Source organism: Atractosteus spatula, chromosome 3 (genome assembly GCF_055471065.1).
Source record: "Atractosteus spatula isolate fAtrSpa1 chromosome 3, fAtrSpa1.hap1, whole genome shotgun sequence".
NCBI lineage: Eukaryota > Metazoa > Chordata > Actinopteri > Semionotiformes > Lepisosteidae > Atractosteus > Atractosteus spatula.
In genome coordinates, this window is record NC_142708.1 from 57,298,235 (window position 1) to 57,316,667 (window position 18,433).

Genomic DNA, 18,433 nt, shown 5'->3' on the forward strand with positions numbered 1-18,433 from the left:
GATACATTGTGGCGAACATAATAATCAAAACATCTGCACATACTGTACTGTACATTCTGACAGGAAGCAAGCAACAACCTGTTAACACTACCGACAATATTAACTGAAAATACGACATATCAGTGTTAATGAGACAACGCTGACAGTTTTAAAGGATATTTTGAAAAGCTAACAAAACCCGTCGATGAAGAAAATAGTTTTTAATCACTCGCTTTAAGTCTTTAAATAACAGCAGGTTGGCCGTTTTCAAAGGGCTGCTGACGTGACAAGTATTTGAAGTGGATATATAACTTTTAACACTTCACCTACACAAAGATACAATATGACATTTGGCACCAGTTCATTGCAGAAAAATACACACAAATCACATGTCAGGGTTGTTTGGTCACTGTACCGATTTCGTCACGATTTCTTATAAATTGACTGCAGGATAGGTACGCATGCATCTCTTCAGAAACGAAAAAGTGAGTCTCAGAGCTGACATACCGTATCTACCCTCTATTCTAGGCGCGCGTCTTTACAGTAGCAATGGGCGCAGAATTTCTATTTTGGAAATACAGATCAGTACTTTCTTTTATATTTTTGATTGTAATTGTTTATAGAGTTAACTTTGCCTCATCATTCCCGGTGGAAAACGGAGCACCTCTTGCCAAAATGTACCCCAGGGGCAGCCACTGGGCAGTAGGTAAGCTGATATTTTACTATGTACAGTATATATCATTTTTAAAGTAAACTTGAACTTAAGAACCCACATGAAATAAGAAATAAACATAATCTAAAAAATGGTTTGTAAAGAATCAAAATATGTATTTTGAAAGGAGATGTTGGCTCAAATTTCTGTGTCTATGCGTCTATGTGGGTAGATATAGTGAGCGGGCTACTCAGCAAACAAAACATTTAATTCCTTATTATTTCACTAGAAAGCAGTGCATCTAATTAAATGCCAATTAAGTGCGAAAAACGCGCTTTTGACTATTTGGATATAACGGCACTTCAATGTATCGTTATTATCAAAATATCACAATAATAATATATTCATCAGTGCAAGTATGAAAGTTGTCAGTTTCAAGCTTTTACTTGTCGAGACCATGAAATATGACCAGGAGGTTTACAGTAATTCGATGCTCTCTTCAAGCAGTTAATCACACGCAGCGGTATTCGCTGTCATTTCTACAGATGCTTGTGATTTTAAAAAGGCACGTCTATATGTTTAAAAGTTAATCGATGCCTATTGAAATTTTAGAGGGTTGAGGTCTTTACAGGTACTTACTGTACACTTATTTTCTGTAGCCCATATTTAGTTTTCCGAAAGAGTGAGATAAAGAGAAACGAAGGAAGGTCCAGGGTGATTAAAGGAACATGTATTGGTTTTGTGTAAAAAAAAAATCGTTATATGATTCTTAAATAAGTGAATTCGAAGGGAAATGATTGCCTAATATTTCTCTTTACATCTTATTGTTTCTTAGGATGCACTTTATTCTTACTAAACATAAATGTGGCCAATTGATTGGGGTGCTATAGTGACCAGACAGAAGCATTTATCCATTTATCTTGCCAATATTTTAGTGCTCGCTGAAAGATACTATAAACACTTGTACAGAAGCAACCCCTTTTTCCTGTCACAGTACCACAGTGGTGCGGTGCAATATACAGTACAGAAACCAGGCATATTACAAGTCTAAGGTCATTTAAATAACAAAAAGTTAAAATTTGCTATGTCGATTAGGAAAATGAAATTGTGTCTTATTACTAATTACAAATATTCCTAATAAACTAAAAATAAAAACTTTCAGAGATCTGTTTTTGAGTATTGACTGAATGCAATCCAATCTATCATGATCTATGGTCTATACAAAATTCGTGTTTATTCTCATCTAAAATTATGTACGATAATTGGTTGACTTCACCTCAATAGCACATGCACTGAGAACATTTGCTGCAAACAACATGACTTGTGAAAAAGTCAAATTATATTTGTGACATAATGCGTACAGTAGCAGTGTTGTCAAAGGAACACTATGTGTCTTGGGGGGTTTTCTATGTACAGTATTTGCCCCGGTAGATTTTAGGGTTTGTAGAGTTTGGGGGTAGGTGTAAAGTTAAAGGTAGTATTACATCTTAAATTAGCTGTGGGGTGCTTTCATTTCCTCATATTTACTTGGTTACACAGCACAGATGTATCCAACCTCTCTTACCATCCTGTGCTAAGGATGAAAGAAATACTTCACTAATTCACAGTATATTTCAGATAAATTACTTCTATCGGCTTTAAGTTTTATACATTCTGATGAATATTAAATGTCTTGACAGTAAAATGTAAATTTTAATTGCATCAATTTGTTGTTTTAATGCTGCAATTGTTCTTTAGATATACCCTGTAGAAATTAATACTGAAATGCCTATAAAAGATTTATCTTCCCCCTGTGTGTGTTCGCGTCTGTGAAACTGTAATAAAGATAAAATAATGTATTTTATAGTCAGAGTATACTGTTTGGGGAGCGAGGTCACCTGAACTACAAGACACCATAGGGATCACTTTGTGAATCAGAAGCCCAAAGCAAAATGCTGCATTGGCTGCTGAAACTAACCCTGCTTTTTGAAATCCACTTGATAGGCTTCTGAGTTACTGAAGTCCTTTGTCGACACCATTTTTACTAATCATGCTGCCTGAAGCCTTGTATGATATTGTAGTTCACTGTGAATACCACTGAGAAGATGATGGGCCAAAGATAGCCGGACATAAGTCCCAAAAGCCACTTAACTTTGAAGCCAAAAATCTGGACCTTAATGTATTTACAACATGCATACAGTATTTCAGAATATTTGCCTAATACTTTCAAAATAGGTTTCAAAATGTACAAGAGATGTATCGTTATTATAATTATTATTATTATTAAAAATGTACACTTATATAGTGCTTTTCTGGAAACACCACTCAAAATGCTTTACACGTAATGGGGATTCTCCTCCACCCCTACCAATGTGCAGCATCCACCTGGATAATATAACGGCAGCCAAAGTGTGTCGCTATGCTCACCACACACCAGCTATCAGTGGGGAGGAGAGCAGAGTAATGAAGACAATTCATAGATGTGAAATTTTAAAAGGCCATGATTGGTTAAGGCAGGAAGAAAGTAGGCCAGAACACTGGGGTAACATCCCTATTCTTTTCGAGAAACGTCCTGGGATTTATAATGACCACAGAGATTCAGAAACCCAATTTTATGCCTCATCCGGCGGATGGCACCTTTTTTTACAGTGTTGTGTCCTGTCACTGTACTGGGGCATTAGGACCCACACAGGCCACAGGGTGAGCTTCCCCTGCTGGTCCCACTAGCACCTCTTCCAGTAGTAACCTTAGTTTTTCCCAGGAGGTCCCCATCCAGATACTAGCCAGGCTCACACATGCTTAGCTTGAGTGGGTTGCCAGTTGTGTGTATATTATAATCTACAGTGTATATATATAAGGGTACTTCTGATACTTTATTGTCAAAGTGATGCATTTTTTTTAAATCATGCAATATAATATTTTAATAAAATGCACTATATTATAAGTCAAAATCTTTTTTAAAGTAAAAAAAACTTTGAAACTTTTAGATGAAACTGACTTATGCCAATAAAAGAATTTTCATATGTATGTTGCATTTTATTTATCAGACCAGAACATAAAATCTATTTCCCTCCCCTGCATGGCAACATTGAAATGTTTTTGTTATTTAAGCCTGTTTGTGGACACGCTTCCAGTACTCCCACCTTCCAGTCATGGTCTGAATTTGCTTGTGTACAACTGTAGAATGAGCAAATGGCCAATTGAGTTCTTCATACTTGATTTCAGGATTTGTTCATTGGACTAAGCTGGTTAAATGAAACTGATGCAGATCTCACAAAGAAGGATGGCCAGTGGTGGGTGGAAGAAGAAACACAATGCTTTCTGAGATCTAAATACACCTTTCGTTGTTCTTAAAGCATACTGTACATTTTTAAAGGAAAACTAATTTTCTCTTTAGAACTGTAATGTTTATCTGGTGTAATCTTCTAAAATCTGACTGAATAAATTTTAAGTATTACAACAATGGGATGTTTAAACAGCACATGCATTAAAATCAATTTTCAATTTCTTAGTTTAAATGATGCAAAATTGATTAATTATTTGCAGCTAATCGAAGAAATATTCCTGAGTGGCTCAGCCTGTAAAAACGCTGATCTTGATCGTGATCTGAGGTTCCACCCTCGTTGTTGGATCTGTGTGGGGATCACAGATTCCCCACAGTCACTTGACCATGACTGCCAGGATTAGTAGGCCCAGCTTCCCGAGCTGTGTCAAGACAGAATAACATATGGGCTCTGAGGCACATGCATGCTTGGAGAGATATTGGTTTGGTACACTTTTCTCCTCCATTCAGTGCTAAACCTCCAATGTGGGTCCTTAAAGCCTGCGATGTGCTAAGAGCCAAGACATGAAAACACAATTGGCTATTCCAAATTGGGTCTGTATTGGAAATCTAATCGATGAATCTAAATTAAAACAAAAGAGAAGTGTAAGTGTAGTAGGTTTAGTAATAGTTCCATTATTATTATTGGTCAGATGCTACTGTATATTGATTTTTTATAATGTAGCACAATGCCTGAATATATTGTTTACAGTGCCAGCTTTAACTATAGGAACAATAATATTCACTAATAATAATAATGGAACTAATATTCAACCTACTACTACACTTCTCATGCCAAAACAGTGTAACATATTGTGTTATCTCTTTAAGGTTAATTGAAAACTCATTCTGCAAGTAGTATTTACAAATTTCATAAAAAAGTATCTAATTTATCATACAAAGTATTTCTGAAACCCCATGGAAGTCTGTGATGTATATGAATTATATACTGTATCTATTCAAGTTTACAGTTAATTTGATAACTATTTTTATTAGACTATCATGTCTTAGAACATTGCTGTTGGAACTATGTATATATTTTAAAGATTCAGTGACAGCACTGATGATTTCCAAAGGCAGTTAGTCAATTTCATGTACATTAACTCTATATCAACAATGAAAGAAAACAAATGAAGATGCAATACATATTTAATACATGAAGCTTTGAAATGTTCAGTTTTCAATGGCATCAAGTTATTCCTAAATAAAATGTCTTTTGTAGAATGAGCAGATTTACTGTTTTCTAACATGCTGTCGTAGGCAAAACTATTATTTTTTTCCTTGTGGATATTATAGAAAAACAGAAATATGAAATATAAAAAAATGGATGTAGTGTTTAGAATCTAAAAGAAACCGATACAAATATGTTGCCTTTTGTGACATGATAAACGAAAAAAGCGATACTTTAAGACAGAGCAACATAATGTTTTTAATGTCTAGAATTTTGGCAAGAACATTTACATAAATTTATGTAAATTGTTAAAGAGGTTGTCAATGAATAAAAGGCTTTTATGAATAACACTTTTGTTTTTCTGCAAATAACTGCTTTTAAAAAGCACTTAAATATGCACTTAAACAAATCAGTCTGATTGTTAACTGGTTGTGACAGATTGAGAAATAGGCCAAGAATCATTTTGCCTGAGAAGTGTCTTTAGTACTTTCTTCAGTATCTGTATTTTACAATGTAATTGCTGTAGTTAAATGTAATGTTTGCTGGACTGCATAAAATTAAACAGTTGTTCCATACAGTCAGGGAATCTTCCTAACAACTCAAAACTTTTTTTTATTAACTTGTGTTTTTCATTTTACAGATATACACAATAAACAACACTGATATTTAAAAGAAAGTATCAGTTCCTGCCTTGTATTGTTATTATCTTCTGGACATTGTTTCGTGATTGAATGCTAGCTGAGTCTTCTGGATGTGTTTTCTGGATATGCTAAAGACAGACAAGACTTTATATTTTGTTAACTTTATATACCATATTATTAACCAGATTGCTTGACGAAACACAGATGAATTAAAACGAGTACAATATTTAACTGATTCACAATCGCTAGAAAAAAACCCAATAATGCTCTAAATTTAAAATTAAATTGTGCTGAAGTAAAAAACAACAAAAAAGTTCAGAATCAAGATTCTAATGTTCTTGTATCACAGGACATCTGATGGGGAAGAAGAGCATCGATTTCCCTTTGGGATACGAGGAGGGCGATGGGACCCTCTATTTATCAACAGGGGAGGAAGCCAAGGAGCTGGATAGACCTTTGAAATGGTCTGAACTTCTCAAAATCATGATAAGGGCACTGGATGGGAACAATAGCCAGATGGGTCAACTTTTAGAAGAAGAGATACCTTTCAGTAGAAAGAATGCTTGGGAGGCAAGGGACAAGAGCAGCAACCTAAAGGAGGTGAGCAGACAGCCGAGAATTCATCTTAGCAAGCGAGGCTCTCACATATATTTAGCTGTATCAATTAAGAACATTACTCTTTGTAATCTTCAGTTAATGCTCATGTTAAACAGGCATTAACACACTCCACATACAGAACATGCATTCTTTGTCCATGCTTAGATACTAAATTCACAGAGCTGCATTCGACACATGGTTTCTGCCTTGAGGCTGCAGATCTTATTGGAAAAGGACATCACTTGTGCAGTGTGACAAAGCAAAAACTACAACGTAATGCACTGAGGAGCTACGGTTGGACCTGTTACTCATCTACAGTATGCCTTACAGTTATGGTCTTGCACCATTGGATTGGCATTGTTTAGCCTGATGAAAGAAGCTATCTGAGGTCAGGAGACTAGTTCAGGAATGACAGTCATTGGATTATCTGGGCGTATACAGTATAAACCAAGGGAGGAAGAAGCGTGTGATTGTGTAGTGGGATCATTTGGTAAAAAGAAATGTTTTTTTGGCTAAAATAAATCATACCGGTGAAGTTTTTTTTGTGTGTAATGTACAAATTTAGTTTACATATTGACTAACTATCACATACACAGCATAACGTTAGTTACTGAAGCCATATTACATTGATTCCGGCAAACACCGTTATAGTCTACCTTTATTAGAATACAGTTGAATAAAAAAATATTAAATGCTAATCAAGCTTAGTAAAAAATATAAAATATCTTACTTTCATTCAATTATCATTCCCTTAAAATTTCAACCTATCCCACCTTCTTTTCCACTTTCCTACAGTTTGTAACTGAAATAACTGAAATAAAATGACATACAAAGTGACTAGAAACAAGTGAGGTTGACAATAGTTTAATAAAATGGACAAAGAGTTACTAGTGATGAAATTAATATAATTTTCTTTAATATATTTTTTCACTATATTGTATATTAATAATGTTTAAGGTGTGAAATCATGGTCACATGAAGTGTAACTTCTAATCAAAATGTACTAAAGGCTATATGTTCAGTGTAGAGTTGATGCCTATTTCCAATTAAGAAACTATTGAATTTAAGGACATAGAATTTGAAACCAATGACTCGTTTTAGTAGCCTTTCCTTCACTTGTTTTAAGCTATAAAGAATTCTTCTCCAGTTCTGATGACAATTGTAATCAAAAGGCTCACTCAGGTGAACAAAGCAAATATACAGTACTGTACACTTAGAAATATAGACCAGGACATCATAATGAATGATTTGTGAGTAGAACACACTAACACTATGAAAGAACTGCAAATATAAATAACAGGTTGCTGTCCATTTTTAACAGCTTTGTACATAAAAAGTATGAGGATCAATATATACTGATTACAAGAGCAATATAGTGAGGTCACAGCTGAGTTGACCCTAGAGCCACATAGACTCTACTAGTTTGACAGCATACAGTATGTCATTTTGATTCAGTGTGGTGGGAATATGGACTATTTCAGCTTAAATGGTTCAGCCATTTTAGATTGTGAGTGGGTTAACATCAACATGTAACATCTTCATGAAAGACTCAGTTATAACACCAAGAAAAGTTGTTAAGTGTTTTATACCTCAAACAAATAATATGGTTTTTAAATCACTACAGTCTTTATCCATGGGAACTTCATTGTAAATCTTAAAATAATTATTTATCTTTGAACACTAGCACATTTTAAAAAATTGAAATAACTCTTTATTCTCAGCACCTGTACAGTATTAACTCCTTACCTTTTTCAGATACAGTATTAGCAAAAAGGGTGAGTTTACAATGTTTCATACTAGGTGGTTTAATAAAGAGAGTGACAACCACACCTTATAAAGTTACATCTTATATCATTGCTACAGTTTTCAAAATATTTTATTATTTTTTGTTGTTCACAGGTGACAAACTACCTCCTGCAAGCCCTCACCATGAAGGATAACAACCCCAGCTGAGAAGGAAAATCAGCTTAAATTACAGAGACTTTTACCTGTTTTCAAGCAATTTACTCTAAATACTACCAGACAAACTGCTTTTGTGTTGAAATATAAGTTGTGTTTCTGTCTTGAATCAATTTACATTACCCAAATATGTTATGCTTTGATGGTTTAAATTTAATGAATTGCATTTTTGTAAATAAAAATTTGGAATGGACCATAATATCTCCATAATCAAACTCCATGGAGTGCAATTAAGCATTTTTAATACTTTTAATCATTTTATCAATTAACACCTGTGCTGCACCAACATATACTTGTAATAATCACAGTGATCCCAACTCTGTTAGATAAAATTAAATTATAATTTGAAGGCATTTGTTTAAATCAGTTTTCTGTCTTTGTCTCCTTTATTTACATTGTGAAAAAAGCAACAATATGGTTCAGTGCTAAGTTTAACCTGGTATTTCAAAAACACATAAATCACATGGAATAGCATTATGAATAAATAACATGTAGTATTAGCACCAAAATTGATTATTTATTTTAAAATATATTAATAGCTTTTGCACTTTCAAAAATGAATCAGAGATGCATCATCCAGCCTCATCTTTTTTTTTCGAATTATGCTTATTTTCAATTCATTACTTCTAATGAAATAGCAATCTATAAAGCATGATTAGGTTGATAAGACTGCATTAGACTCTCCCCATACAATAAAGTGATTATCTGAGGCCCTCTTTGAATTAAATAATGAAAGGCACACACAAGATGGCGCTAAGAAACCAGAGAAGTGTCTTATAGGCTCTTTATATTCCACATTACAAGAAAATACTGGAGTCTTGTTCAATTGTCATAGTCTTGTTCCCAGCTTTGAAGGTGTACTGTATTAGGGTCACTCACATTGCATAGTATTGCAAAGTATCTTTGTCACCAATCTATTTTAGTGGTCTGCATTCTGCAAAGTACTCTTGCATAAAAAGAAAACTACCGAAAACAAAAACTTGTTGAAGATAGATCAGCATTTTGTGGATCTTGCCCATACCTGTGCTGGCCATCGAAAAATACTGTACCACAATGAAATCCAATTCCCAACAGTCTCATATTTCAGAATGTTTTCATTTTATGCTGCTTGTGAAGTTTAATTTTGAATTGATAGCACTTAAAGGAGAAAATGTCAATGAAAAATAAAAAAATAAAAAAATAATAAAAAATATTCTGTTAACAAAAAGATCAAATAGAATTTGAACCAATCCGTATTTCCTCTCCTTTCCCCTTTTCACCCTTGTTAACATACTATAAAAACTGAGAATTTCAAACTTTTCTACTGTTCCTGATATGTAGTTGTTCACAGCACACATTGTTCTGTCACTGTTTCTCCAATCAGACCTGGTTCTCTTTCCCTCAATTGTGGCGCAGTTATGCAGGGCTTTCAAAAAGTTGTACTGTACAACTCATGTATACAGTATATAAATAAGGCAGCAACACTTTTTGCCAAGTTTAGTTTGGCATGAAAACTATTAGAAGTACACTTTCCAGATCCCAGAAGATGCCAAGATCTTACTAGCTGAGGTTGAGCTGTGGGAAATCTTCACTTTTCATCATTGCTTGTGGGTGGGACATTCTGAGGTACTTTTGCTGCTCACTTTCACTATCCATCCTTCATGTGTCTGAATTGGAGAGCTAATCCTAAAGGCAAGCAAACCTTTATAATGTGTTATCACCAGCAACAGCCCTTTTGAAAGCACTTCTTTAAACCCTGCAGGCCCTCACAGATTCTTAGCTCCACCCCATCACTATCACTATCACTATTTGTCCCATAAAACACCCAATTTCATATTCCTGTCCAGACAAGCATTTCCTATTAGTCTACTCTTGTTCAAAATATGAGCTTCCCTTTTTCCAAAATGTCACAAAATTGTATCCATTAATTTCCTTATCTGCCCCAGCTAGCTCCCAACTGTACACTTTACCTGATGGGACAAGATTTCAGGTGGACAATATAGAGTATGTCCTCTATCCACCTGTCTTTCATTTGAGATAACAATGTGAAAGCTATACCAAGAATGCACATCCCACTAAAAGAGCCTCATTGAACATTTGTGGGATGATTTGGGGCAATGTGACATTCAGGTATCAGAGTTTGGTGAACAGGTAAGCATTTCTATGAAAGGAAGGGTTTCATACTCTGCTGACTGGTGCAAAGCAAATGGACAGCTTATATTTGATTTTTCTCAACAATGGCTACACATACTACTGCTAGTGACTCTGACAGCAGTCCCCCCGCTATTGACAAATGTTAATAAGAATAATTAATTGACTTATATCATGTCTGTTCAGTAAAACATTTATGCACCTGCCACAGAAAAGATGGTTATTTTCCTGATAATAACTTTGATGCCTTATCAAAGTTACATGTGATATGTTTTGCAGATGCTCAGTATGTTATTTGTGATGCAACTTATCTCTACATTTAAAACAACATTATTTTTTATATTTTTCTAAACTATTTTCCATGCTTTCAAATGTAACCGCACCATACCTGTAGCTCTATCCAAAAATGATATGGAGTGGTTGAAAAACGTATTAACAAGTGCTATTGATGTACTTTACAATAGGACCATGGTTTGCACACTTGAACTAGAAACCATAAGGTAGCTCTAGACTATCCAGTTTCTTCATTACAGAAATATTAAAGCAATAGCACCAGAAAATTAGAATAATTACCACTGGCTTGGCTACCAATCTTAGCAACGCCTTGTGTTAGAACAGATTTACTTTATTGGATTTCCCTAGGTAATCTTTTTCTGTCCAGGGCTTTTGGGTGCTGCTCACTAGGAGATAATTCAGAAAAAAAAAAGTTGTTGACTTCCTATATAACACAGATAATTAAGATTATATAATTTCTTAGGTTAGCATTGCCATCCTAGAGTAAAATAGGGGCTTGTGAAATGTTTGTTTTTGATGGTGCTCAAATAGATGCGAGTAAACTGTGAAAATACAATTATGAGCTGGTCTTTGTCTTAGCACAACGAGTGGAAAAAATTAAATGAAGATCTTGTTCTCTATTGAATAGTCCACACCAAACAATGGGGGCATTTATAAGCCTTTAGGTTTCCTATAATGAGAAATGTAAATTGTCATAGCTCTGTTTTGTTAAAATCATCCTGATCATAAAATTAGATTTTCCCTCTTTGCTTATTGCTTTAATCATTTAATGAAAACAAGTAATTGAGATTATGACAAATAAAAACTTAAATGAGTGATTTGAAGATATATAATTGCATACCTACGAGTCCAGACTAAATCAAAAGAAAGGAGAAGACTGTTTACAATTAATAACAGGCTCTAGTAAAGAAACAAGTAATAGGTTTATTTGTTTGTATGTTGTGTTTTCTTTCTTCTTTTCAGCATGGAATAAACCTATTACTTTTTCCTTTGCAGCCTACACATGCTGAGGCAGCTACCCACCTGAACTAGTAAAGAAAGCTGGGTATGAATCTATGGCATTTAGGTTTTGAATAAAATCTTTTCAAAAATGTACAGTATATGCATAATAGGAGTGCCACAATGGCACAGTGGTAGCATTGCTCCCCTGCAATACTATTGCGTCCAATTCCAGACCTGGGGTGCTATCTGTGTATGTTGTATGTTCTCCCTGTGTTCACGTAGTTTTCCCCTGGGTGCTCTGGTTTACTCCAAAGTCGAAGGACATACTGGTAGGTTAATTGGCTTCTGGGAAATTTGAACTTGAGTGTGAGTGTGTGCTTGTGTGCCTGCCCTGCAATGGACTGGTATCTCATCCAGGCTGCATCCTGCTTTATGCATGTTGCTTGCAGGATAGGCTCCTGCTCCCCATGACTATTAATTGGATAAAGCAGCTAGAAAATAAATGGATGGTTTATGCATCATTTAGTCAGTTCACAAAACTGGACACCATAATATGAGTTTCAATACTTTTTCAAGACACTATATACTTAGGAAAGAAGAATACTTTCTGTGGAAAAATTTAACATGTTTTCTGTTTTTATTCTCCAGTGACATACAGTACCTCCCTTTAAGAGGCAATTATTCTTCACTGCAACACACCACAACAAGCATATTGATCCTTTGCTGGGTCTAGGGTAGTTGTTGTCATTATTAACTAGAATAATTTTAAATGTTGAAGTTTATCATTCTTATTATTACACACTGCAAACAACCCATAAAGTCTATTGGAAAGATATTGGGATATCTGACTCTGCAAGTGGTGAAAATAAATGCATATTCTTGTATACAGTATGTATATGTATATGTATATGTATATGTATATGTATGTGTATATGTATATGGGCTTTGGAATTAGTGAATGTCATCACTGGTGAGACTGGTGTGGCAAATTTCTTGTTCTTCCAAGCCAACCAAGTAGCATCAACTTTCAAAAAGGTCAAAGAATCACCACGCAGTATTAGAATCACAGTGTAAAAATTGTAAACAATTCAGGATTACAGAAATCTTGCTGTGTCCTAACTTTTCTAAAGACCAAATGACCAATAGAATATCTGTGGGTCCAACTTACTAATACCATTAACAGAAGTCAACTGAAACCAACCATCATCTGTTGATTGTGGCTGCACAGGACAAGTAGCAGAACATCCCACAGAACTACATATAGAGATTTCTGAGGCTTATGTGTCAGTGCTGCCAGGATTTTGTAAATGCTTATGGAGGTCATACCCAACTCTAAATTTGTAGTTTTGTCTTTGTCATTTTGACAGTGTCCCATGTTTCATACTCAGATGTTAACCTGTTTTTTTAATCTTTTGTTACAAATTGTATGGCTCTGTTTGATACCTTTGTTATGTGAAGAAATCCATTAAACCCCAGTATTGGATTTCTTTTGTACATCAGTATAGAAGGGGATGTTGTCAAAAGCCTCAATTTGAGAATATTACTATGGTCTGCTCAACCATACAGCACACTTGACATTTCTGATTGGCCTGGTTTAGAAAACGAACTTATTCGTTTATAAATAACGAGTTATTTTTCTTAAATGTAAACAGATCCAGTTTTATATTTCATTATTTCAACAATGGACATCTTCAGAAGCAACAAAACAAAATATGGACCAAACGGAATGCTATTTGTTCCCCTTCAATCTTTAACAAAAACATGAACATTGATATTTTGGCATCACATCTGCCACTTGGAATTTTTCTGAACATGATTGCATTTATTTTATAGTTGGTCATCTGTAAGACAGAAAAAGGAGAAGGAGAACTTTCCATACCTGTAATATCCTGTGGTTTTCTTATCATGGACAAAATGTTTTATCAAGGTTTGTAAAATGACACAGCAGGAGTCTGCTTTGGTTAAGTGAGACAATCAGACATAGAATTGCAGTGACGATTTCAGGATGACAAGTGATCTTTACAATACCATTGTGTTAATGTTAAATTGTAGCTGTGAAAACATTGTAAAGAATGCTTTGACAACATCCCCTGGAGTATATGCACTTGCAGACTTCTTTACCAAACTGCAACTGTTTTGTGATGTTTCAGAGTATCATTTGATTAGCTGTAATAAAAGGTACTCTGCTCTGTCAAAATTAATTCATTGTTGAAATACAAGGGTTGCATCAGAATGATTTCCTTTATACTTATCAAGTATAGTATAAAAATAACATTTACTACTCAGAAATATTGGCTTAAGTAAATTTTAAACATCCTCCCACACACAGCAATAGAAAAAATAAAACTGTAGAAACCTTTAATGAAGGACTCATTTAATAAACATCTGTGTTTCTACATTAAAAAATGTTCTGGGGTGCACATAGAAAAAAAGTATAAAATAAGACACCTACTGTATTTGTGCTTAACAGAACTTTACAATATCTGTGAAAGAATTTCAGTAGAATTTCACATTTACGTTCAGTTTTTGATTAATGATAGTCATATTGATAAACAAACATAAATAGCTTTCTTTAGATTAAATCTAAACAATGGGGCTGAGTTCAAACCAGACTTTTGCTTTGTCCTCAAAATAACCATTAAAAAGACAAAAGGAATTAAGCTTTCACCCACTCAAAAAGGGCTTATGGATTCTGGAATCATGACCATTTTGCTTCCCGATGGCACTTATTACACAGCAAATGTGGTGAGTTTCATACAGAGGACAATAGCTCTTACAGCCCTACCATGTTTTTCCAATTGATTGAATGTGCTCCTTTGCCTTCATCCGCAGGGAGGCAATGCTGGAGTTCCTCGGATCAGAGTCCTCCAAAGGGAATTTGTCAATGAATGGAGAGCCTCCACACTGATACGGGGGTGGTGGGCACATGGCAGCCATGTGTGGAAGGCTGTGTCCAATGGCTGTCGAATTGAGGAAGGGTGGAGGGGTGTAGCTGTTTGGGAGCCCCTGAGGTGTAGGCATGAAGCCTGGTAGAGACTGGAGAGTGGTGGATGTGGAGATAGGGGGTGTCAGCCAGGGCTCCAGGGGTAGGCTGCTGCTGAGGTTGCTCAGGGATTGTTGAGGGGACCTGCTGAAAGAGAGCATGGGGGAATCTTGAAGTTTCATTGAGCTGACCTCCAGTTTCTCCTGCCGTCTCCATTTGGCTCTTCTGTTCTGAAACCATACCTGAAAATAAAGAAGTCAACAGATGTTATAGCATTTGCAGAACAGATTTCATTGATGAATATAGTTCTTGCTATTTGACAGGTTGGATCATAGTGAAGAGTGATTAGAGCTAAATGTTCCTCAATTACCTCTAATTTTACGCCGCTTTTAATGGAAAGACATAAATAACTCCTAGTGAAACAAAATAAATACAACACAAATAGTATGGATACACAAACGTCCATGTTTTTAGTATGAGTGTGCTTTGTGAGAAACGTGTGCAATTTAATTCACTTTTTAATTTAAAGAATAATATAAGCGTTTTTAAATAAAATGCCTAAGTGCGAAAGGCAAAAAACAAATTGTTTTCAATCTTAAACTGTCGGAGGAAATGCTCCTAAACATAGTTCATACATTTATATTTTAGTTGTAACGCAGAAGTCTATGAAAATAATAACAAACATGAGAAAACATCAGAGTTTTCTCAATGACTTTTTAATAAAGGGTCCTAGCTTTAAAATAAACGGATTTTAATACTGGCGGTTCGTTTGTCCGTTAAAATAGGACCAATAGATTTCGTGCAAGATATCTAGATATTACCTATGAGTTAAAATACCAGGGAAAGAAAAAATACTGTATGCATTATTATCCGTATCTTTATAATTTATCATTATCTTTATCATATGTTTATCAATATATTCTAAACACGCTATTACTCATGTAATTCGAAGAATTTCACTTCTTCACAACATTTGTTATTTCTATATTCAGAAACTACACCACTTCCCTGCCTATTGCTTACTATGGCAGCTTAAAGCTCTAAAACAACTTTTGATTCTGGGGCCCTTGAATTATTAATCTTTTGAAACCAATCTATGACTTGATTTTAAATATGTTTTAATAATAAATAATAGGTTTTACTATATGAGCTTCACATTTATGGGGTTTATATTTTTATCTAATACTGTTATTATTCGTTTTTCTATAACTGTCAAAGCCTTATTATTGGTACTCGAATAAAACGTCTCCTATGTATGAAGTATGAAACACGCAGAAGTTAGAAAAAACAGGTGTTTACTTTTCGTTATGTATCTAAATATTTTATTGCTTTAGATAATAATATTGCAACGACATGAGGGAGATTCCGGTTGTCATTTTCACACAATTTACAAAAAACAATAATTATCTGACAACTATTGATCATTGTCAGCAACTTCAACAACAGTAAAACTATTCCAAAGGCACAGAATAATCACTAGCTTACAGTTACAGGGGGACTACAAATACTTGGAACAGCTTTACCCCAAGTATAAAAAGAGAATTATATTTAATTTATTTAGTCAATGTATTTAAAAATAGCTTAAACGCCTTGCAAAATACGATTTGAATTAATTTGCTTCGATCTAGATTCCCAGACTGCTTCCAAGACAGTATGTGAAATAGTTTTAACTGAAAATTCACAATAAAACAAAAATCTTAAAAACTGCCTAATTATACCTTGTTTTGTCCACGTTTAAAAGAACCGTGTTTTATTGCATAATCAATATTGTATTATTTTTTTTATATATTCCCGTTTAAATAACATATTATTCGGTTGTATACTTTGCGCCGGACATCCTCTGCAGGAACCAGAGGCTTGATTTTAAATATATTTTTTGAAGTATGTGTGCAGTTAAAAAGCCCATGTGACGTGTACGCTTATTCGAGACAAAATGTTAAAACCCCCTAAAATTATGTCGTAGAAAATTAGGTCATCTGAACAATGTATAATATAATGTTTTGTATAGTATTAAAGAACAATTTAAATTATTATTACAATTAACTAAATCATTTGATTTAATTTTATGTTGGGCTTAAAGAACTAACCTGTGATTTCTTTGGGTTTCTGTTACTATTTGGGCATAATTGCCCTCCATTTTAATTGTGGTGACTCGAGTCGTTAGTAGTATTTGAGTAGTTAAGCAACTCGGATTCCTTATCGTGTTTTACCTGAACTCGAACTTCAGGCAGGTTTACTTTGAGCGCCAGCTCCTCTCTGCTGTACACATCGGGATAGTGGGACTTCTCGAAGGCTCGCTCTAACTCGTGTAGCTGAAAAGTTGTAAATGTAGTCCTGTTCCGCCGGTGCTTTTTCTTCGGATGGTCCTCATCAGACAGCTTGCTCTCGTTTTCTGGTAAATCGGGACTGATCGAAGGTCCCGAACTACTTGTGCAATACACATCTGAAATAAATGGGCACATGCAATGAATTTAACTTCAATGTGCGGTTTATCTGTGATTCAAATTAGTTTTAGACTTTTTTTTTGTAAAAAATCCAAGGAGTTCCAAATTCAAAAATGATCTTCCATTAAATCACTACAGCTAAATGACCATTGCATTAAAATAAACACTTCTCGTGTATTTTACTGGAAATGTCAATGCTTTTAAAACAATCAGACGCTCATTCAAAAATGTAACACTGACCTCTACACCTTCAACAAGGTTTTCTACACCTTCAAAAGAGGTTTTTACACAACTAATCTATACAGCATTTGTACACATCTAAAAATAAATGTGATCAGTCACTCATGTTCATACAAAACTAATACATTTCAATGGATGTTGCTCATGTTAACTTACTTTCAAAACTTTTAGAATCTTGCTCTTTCTTGAGAGGGGACATCTTGTTACAGCAACTCCTGGAGCTATTCCGTTCGGTATCTTTTCCAAGTCTTGTCGTCCCATTTGAGGAAAACGCCGGGTGAAGGACATGTTCATCTTTAGTAAATCCCAAAATTGCTTCAATACTGTGGATTCTCGAAGTGTTCCCGGGACTTCGTACTAAACTACCTGAAGGAGAAAGTCGCTCTTCCATCTCTTCAGGTGGTGCTCCAAGAAAACGCATGGGCTTTCGCGGACAACTGGCAGCCTCCTGAACAAATTTCGAAGGAATAAATATATCAAGAAGCAGGTGTGATAAATGTGGTTTATTTGTATAGTTTTTTTTTAGAATTTTTGCATTTAGAAATTCCCTATAAAGCGTCTCTCCTCATCTGTAAGGCGTGCAAACTACAATTCTGTAGTTTGTCCTTAAAGATAAAACGTTTTTTTTTCCTTCAGTGTGATGTAAATAAAAATACTTGGTTGTCGGAACAGACAGTATGGATGTAAAAAAATAGTGTACACTGATACGGCTGTATCGCAAAGAGAAATGACAGAGCGCTGACTAAGGTCTGTTTTGAAAGAAATAATCTTCCAGATTAATGAAGAATGACCTTCTGTATGATGCTGGAAAAGAGTGCCGTTGTCACTCCTTCCTGGGTTTTTAAAGGAACTCCTCGGATACAACCTTTTGTCCCAGTGAGAGCCCCTACTGGCCTGTCAGACAAGAACGTCAGATTCCCTTAGCCCCTGGTTTACAGGGTTACACTGTATCCCAATGAGCTGATATTTTTTAACTCCTCCCAGTTTCTTGTAGATACTGTAACAGGTCAGCCCTTTATAAACCGCCTTACATAAATCTTAAAACCATCTTTAACTCTTCCAGATGTCATATTCTTGATGGCTCGAATACAAAAGGGGCT

At 34.9% G+C, this 18,433-nt stretch overlaps 2 protein-coding genes across 3 annotated transcripts; one reads left to right on the forward strand and one right to left on the reverse strand.

The window, feature by feature from the left end:
• The first annotated feature begins 452 nt into the window (after nt 1–452).
• On the forward strand, nt 453–8,652 carry grp (gastrin-releasing peptide). The gene is made up of 3 exons (XM_088911904.1): nt 453–685; nt 6,094–6,344; nt 8,241–8,652. The coding sequence occupies exons 1-3, from the start codon at nt 529–531 to the stop codon at nt 8,292–8,294; spliced, it is 462 nt and encodes a 153-aa protein (XP_088768030.1). The 5' UTR covers nt 453–528; the 3' UTR covers nt 8,295–8,652.
• A 5,795-nt stretch (nt 8,653–14,447) lies between these two features.
• On the reverse strand, nt 14,448–17,754 carry rax (retina and anterior neural fold homeobox). 2 transcript variants are annotated; one of them, XM_088911727.1, is made up of 4 exons: nt 17,547–17,754; nt 17,490–17,513; nt 16,860–17,092; nt 14,448–14,891 (listed from the first exon to the last, which is right to left on the reverse strand). In XM_088911727.1, exons 1-4 carry the CDS (start codon nt 17,752–17,754, stop codon nt 14,448–14,450), a joined length of 909 nt encoding a protein of 302 aa, XP_088767853.1. The 2 variants fall into 2 exon arrangements, with proteins under 2 accessions (XP_088767853.1, XP_088767852.1); XM_088911726.1 differs by having other exon boundaries at nt 17,490–17,754.
• Between the last annotated feature and the right edge of the window lie 679 nt (nt 17,755–18,433).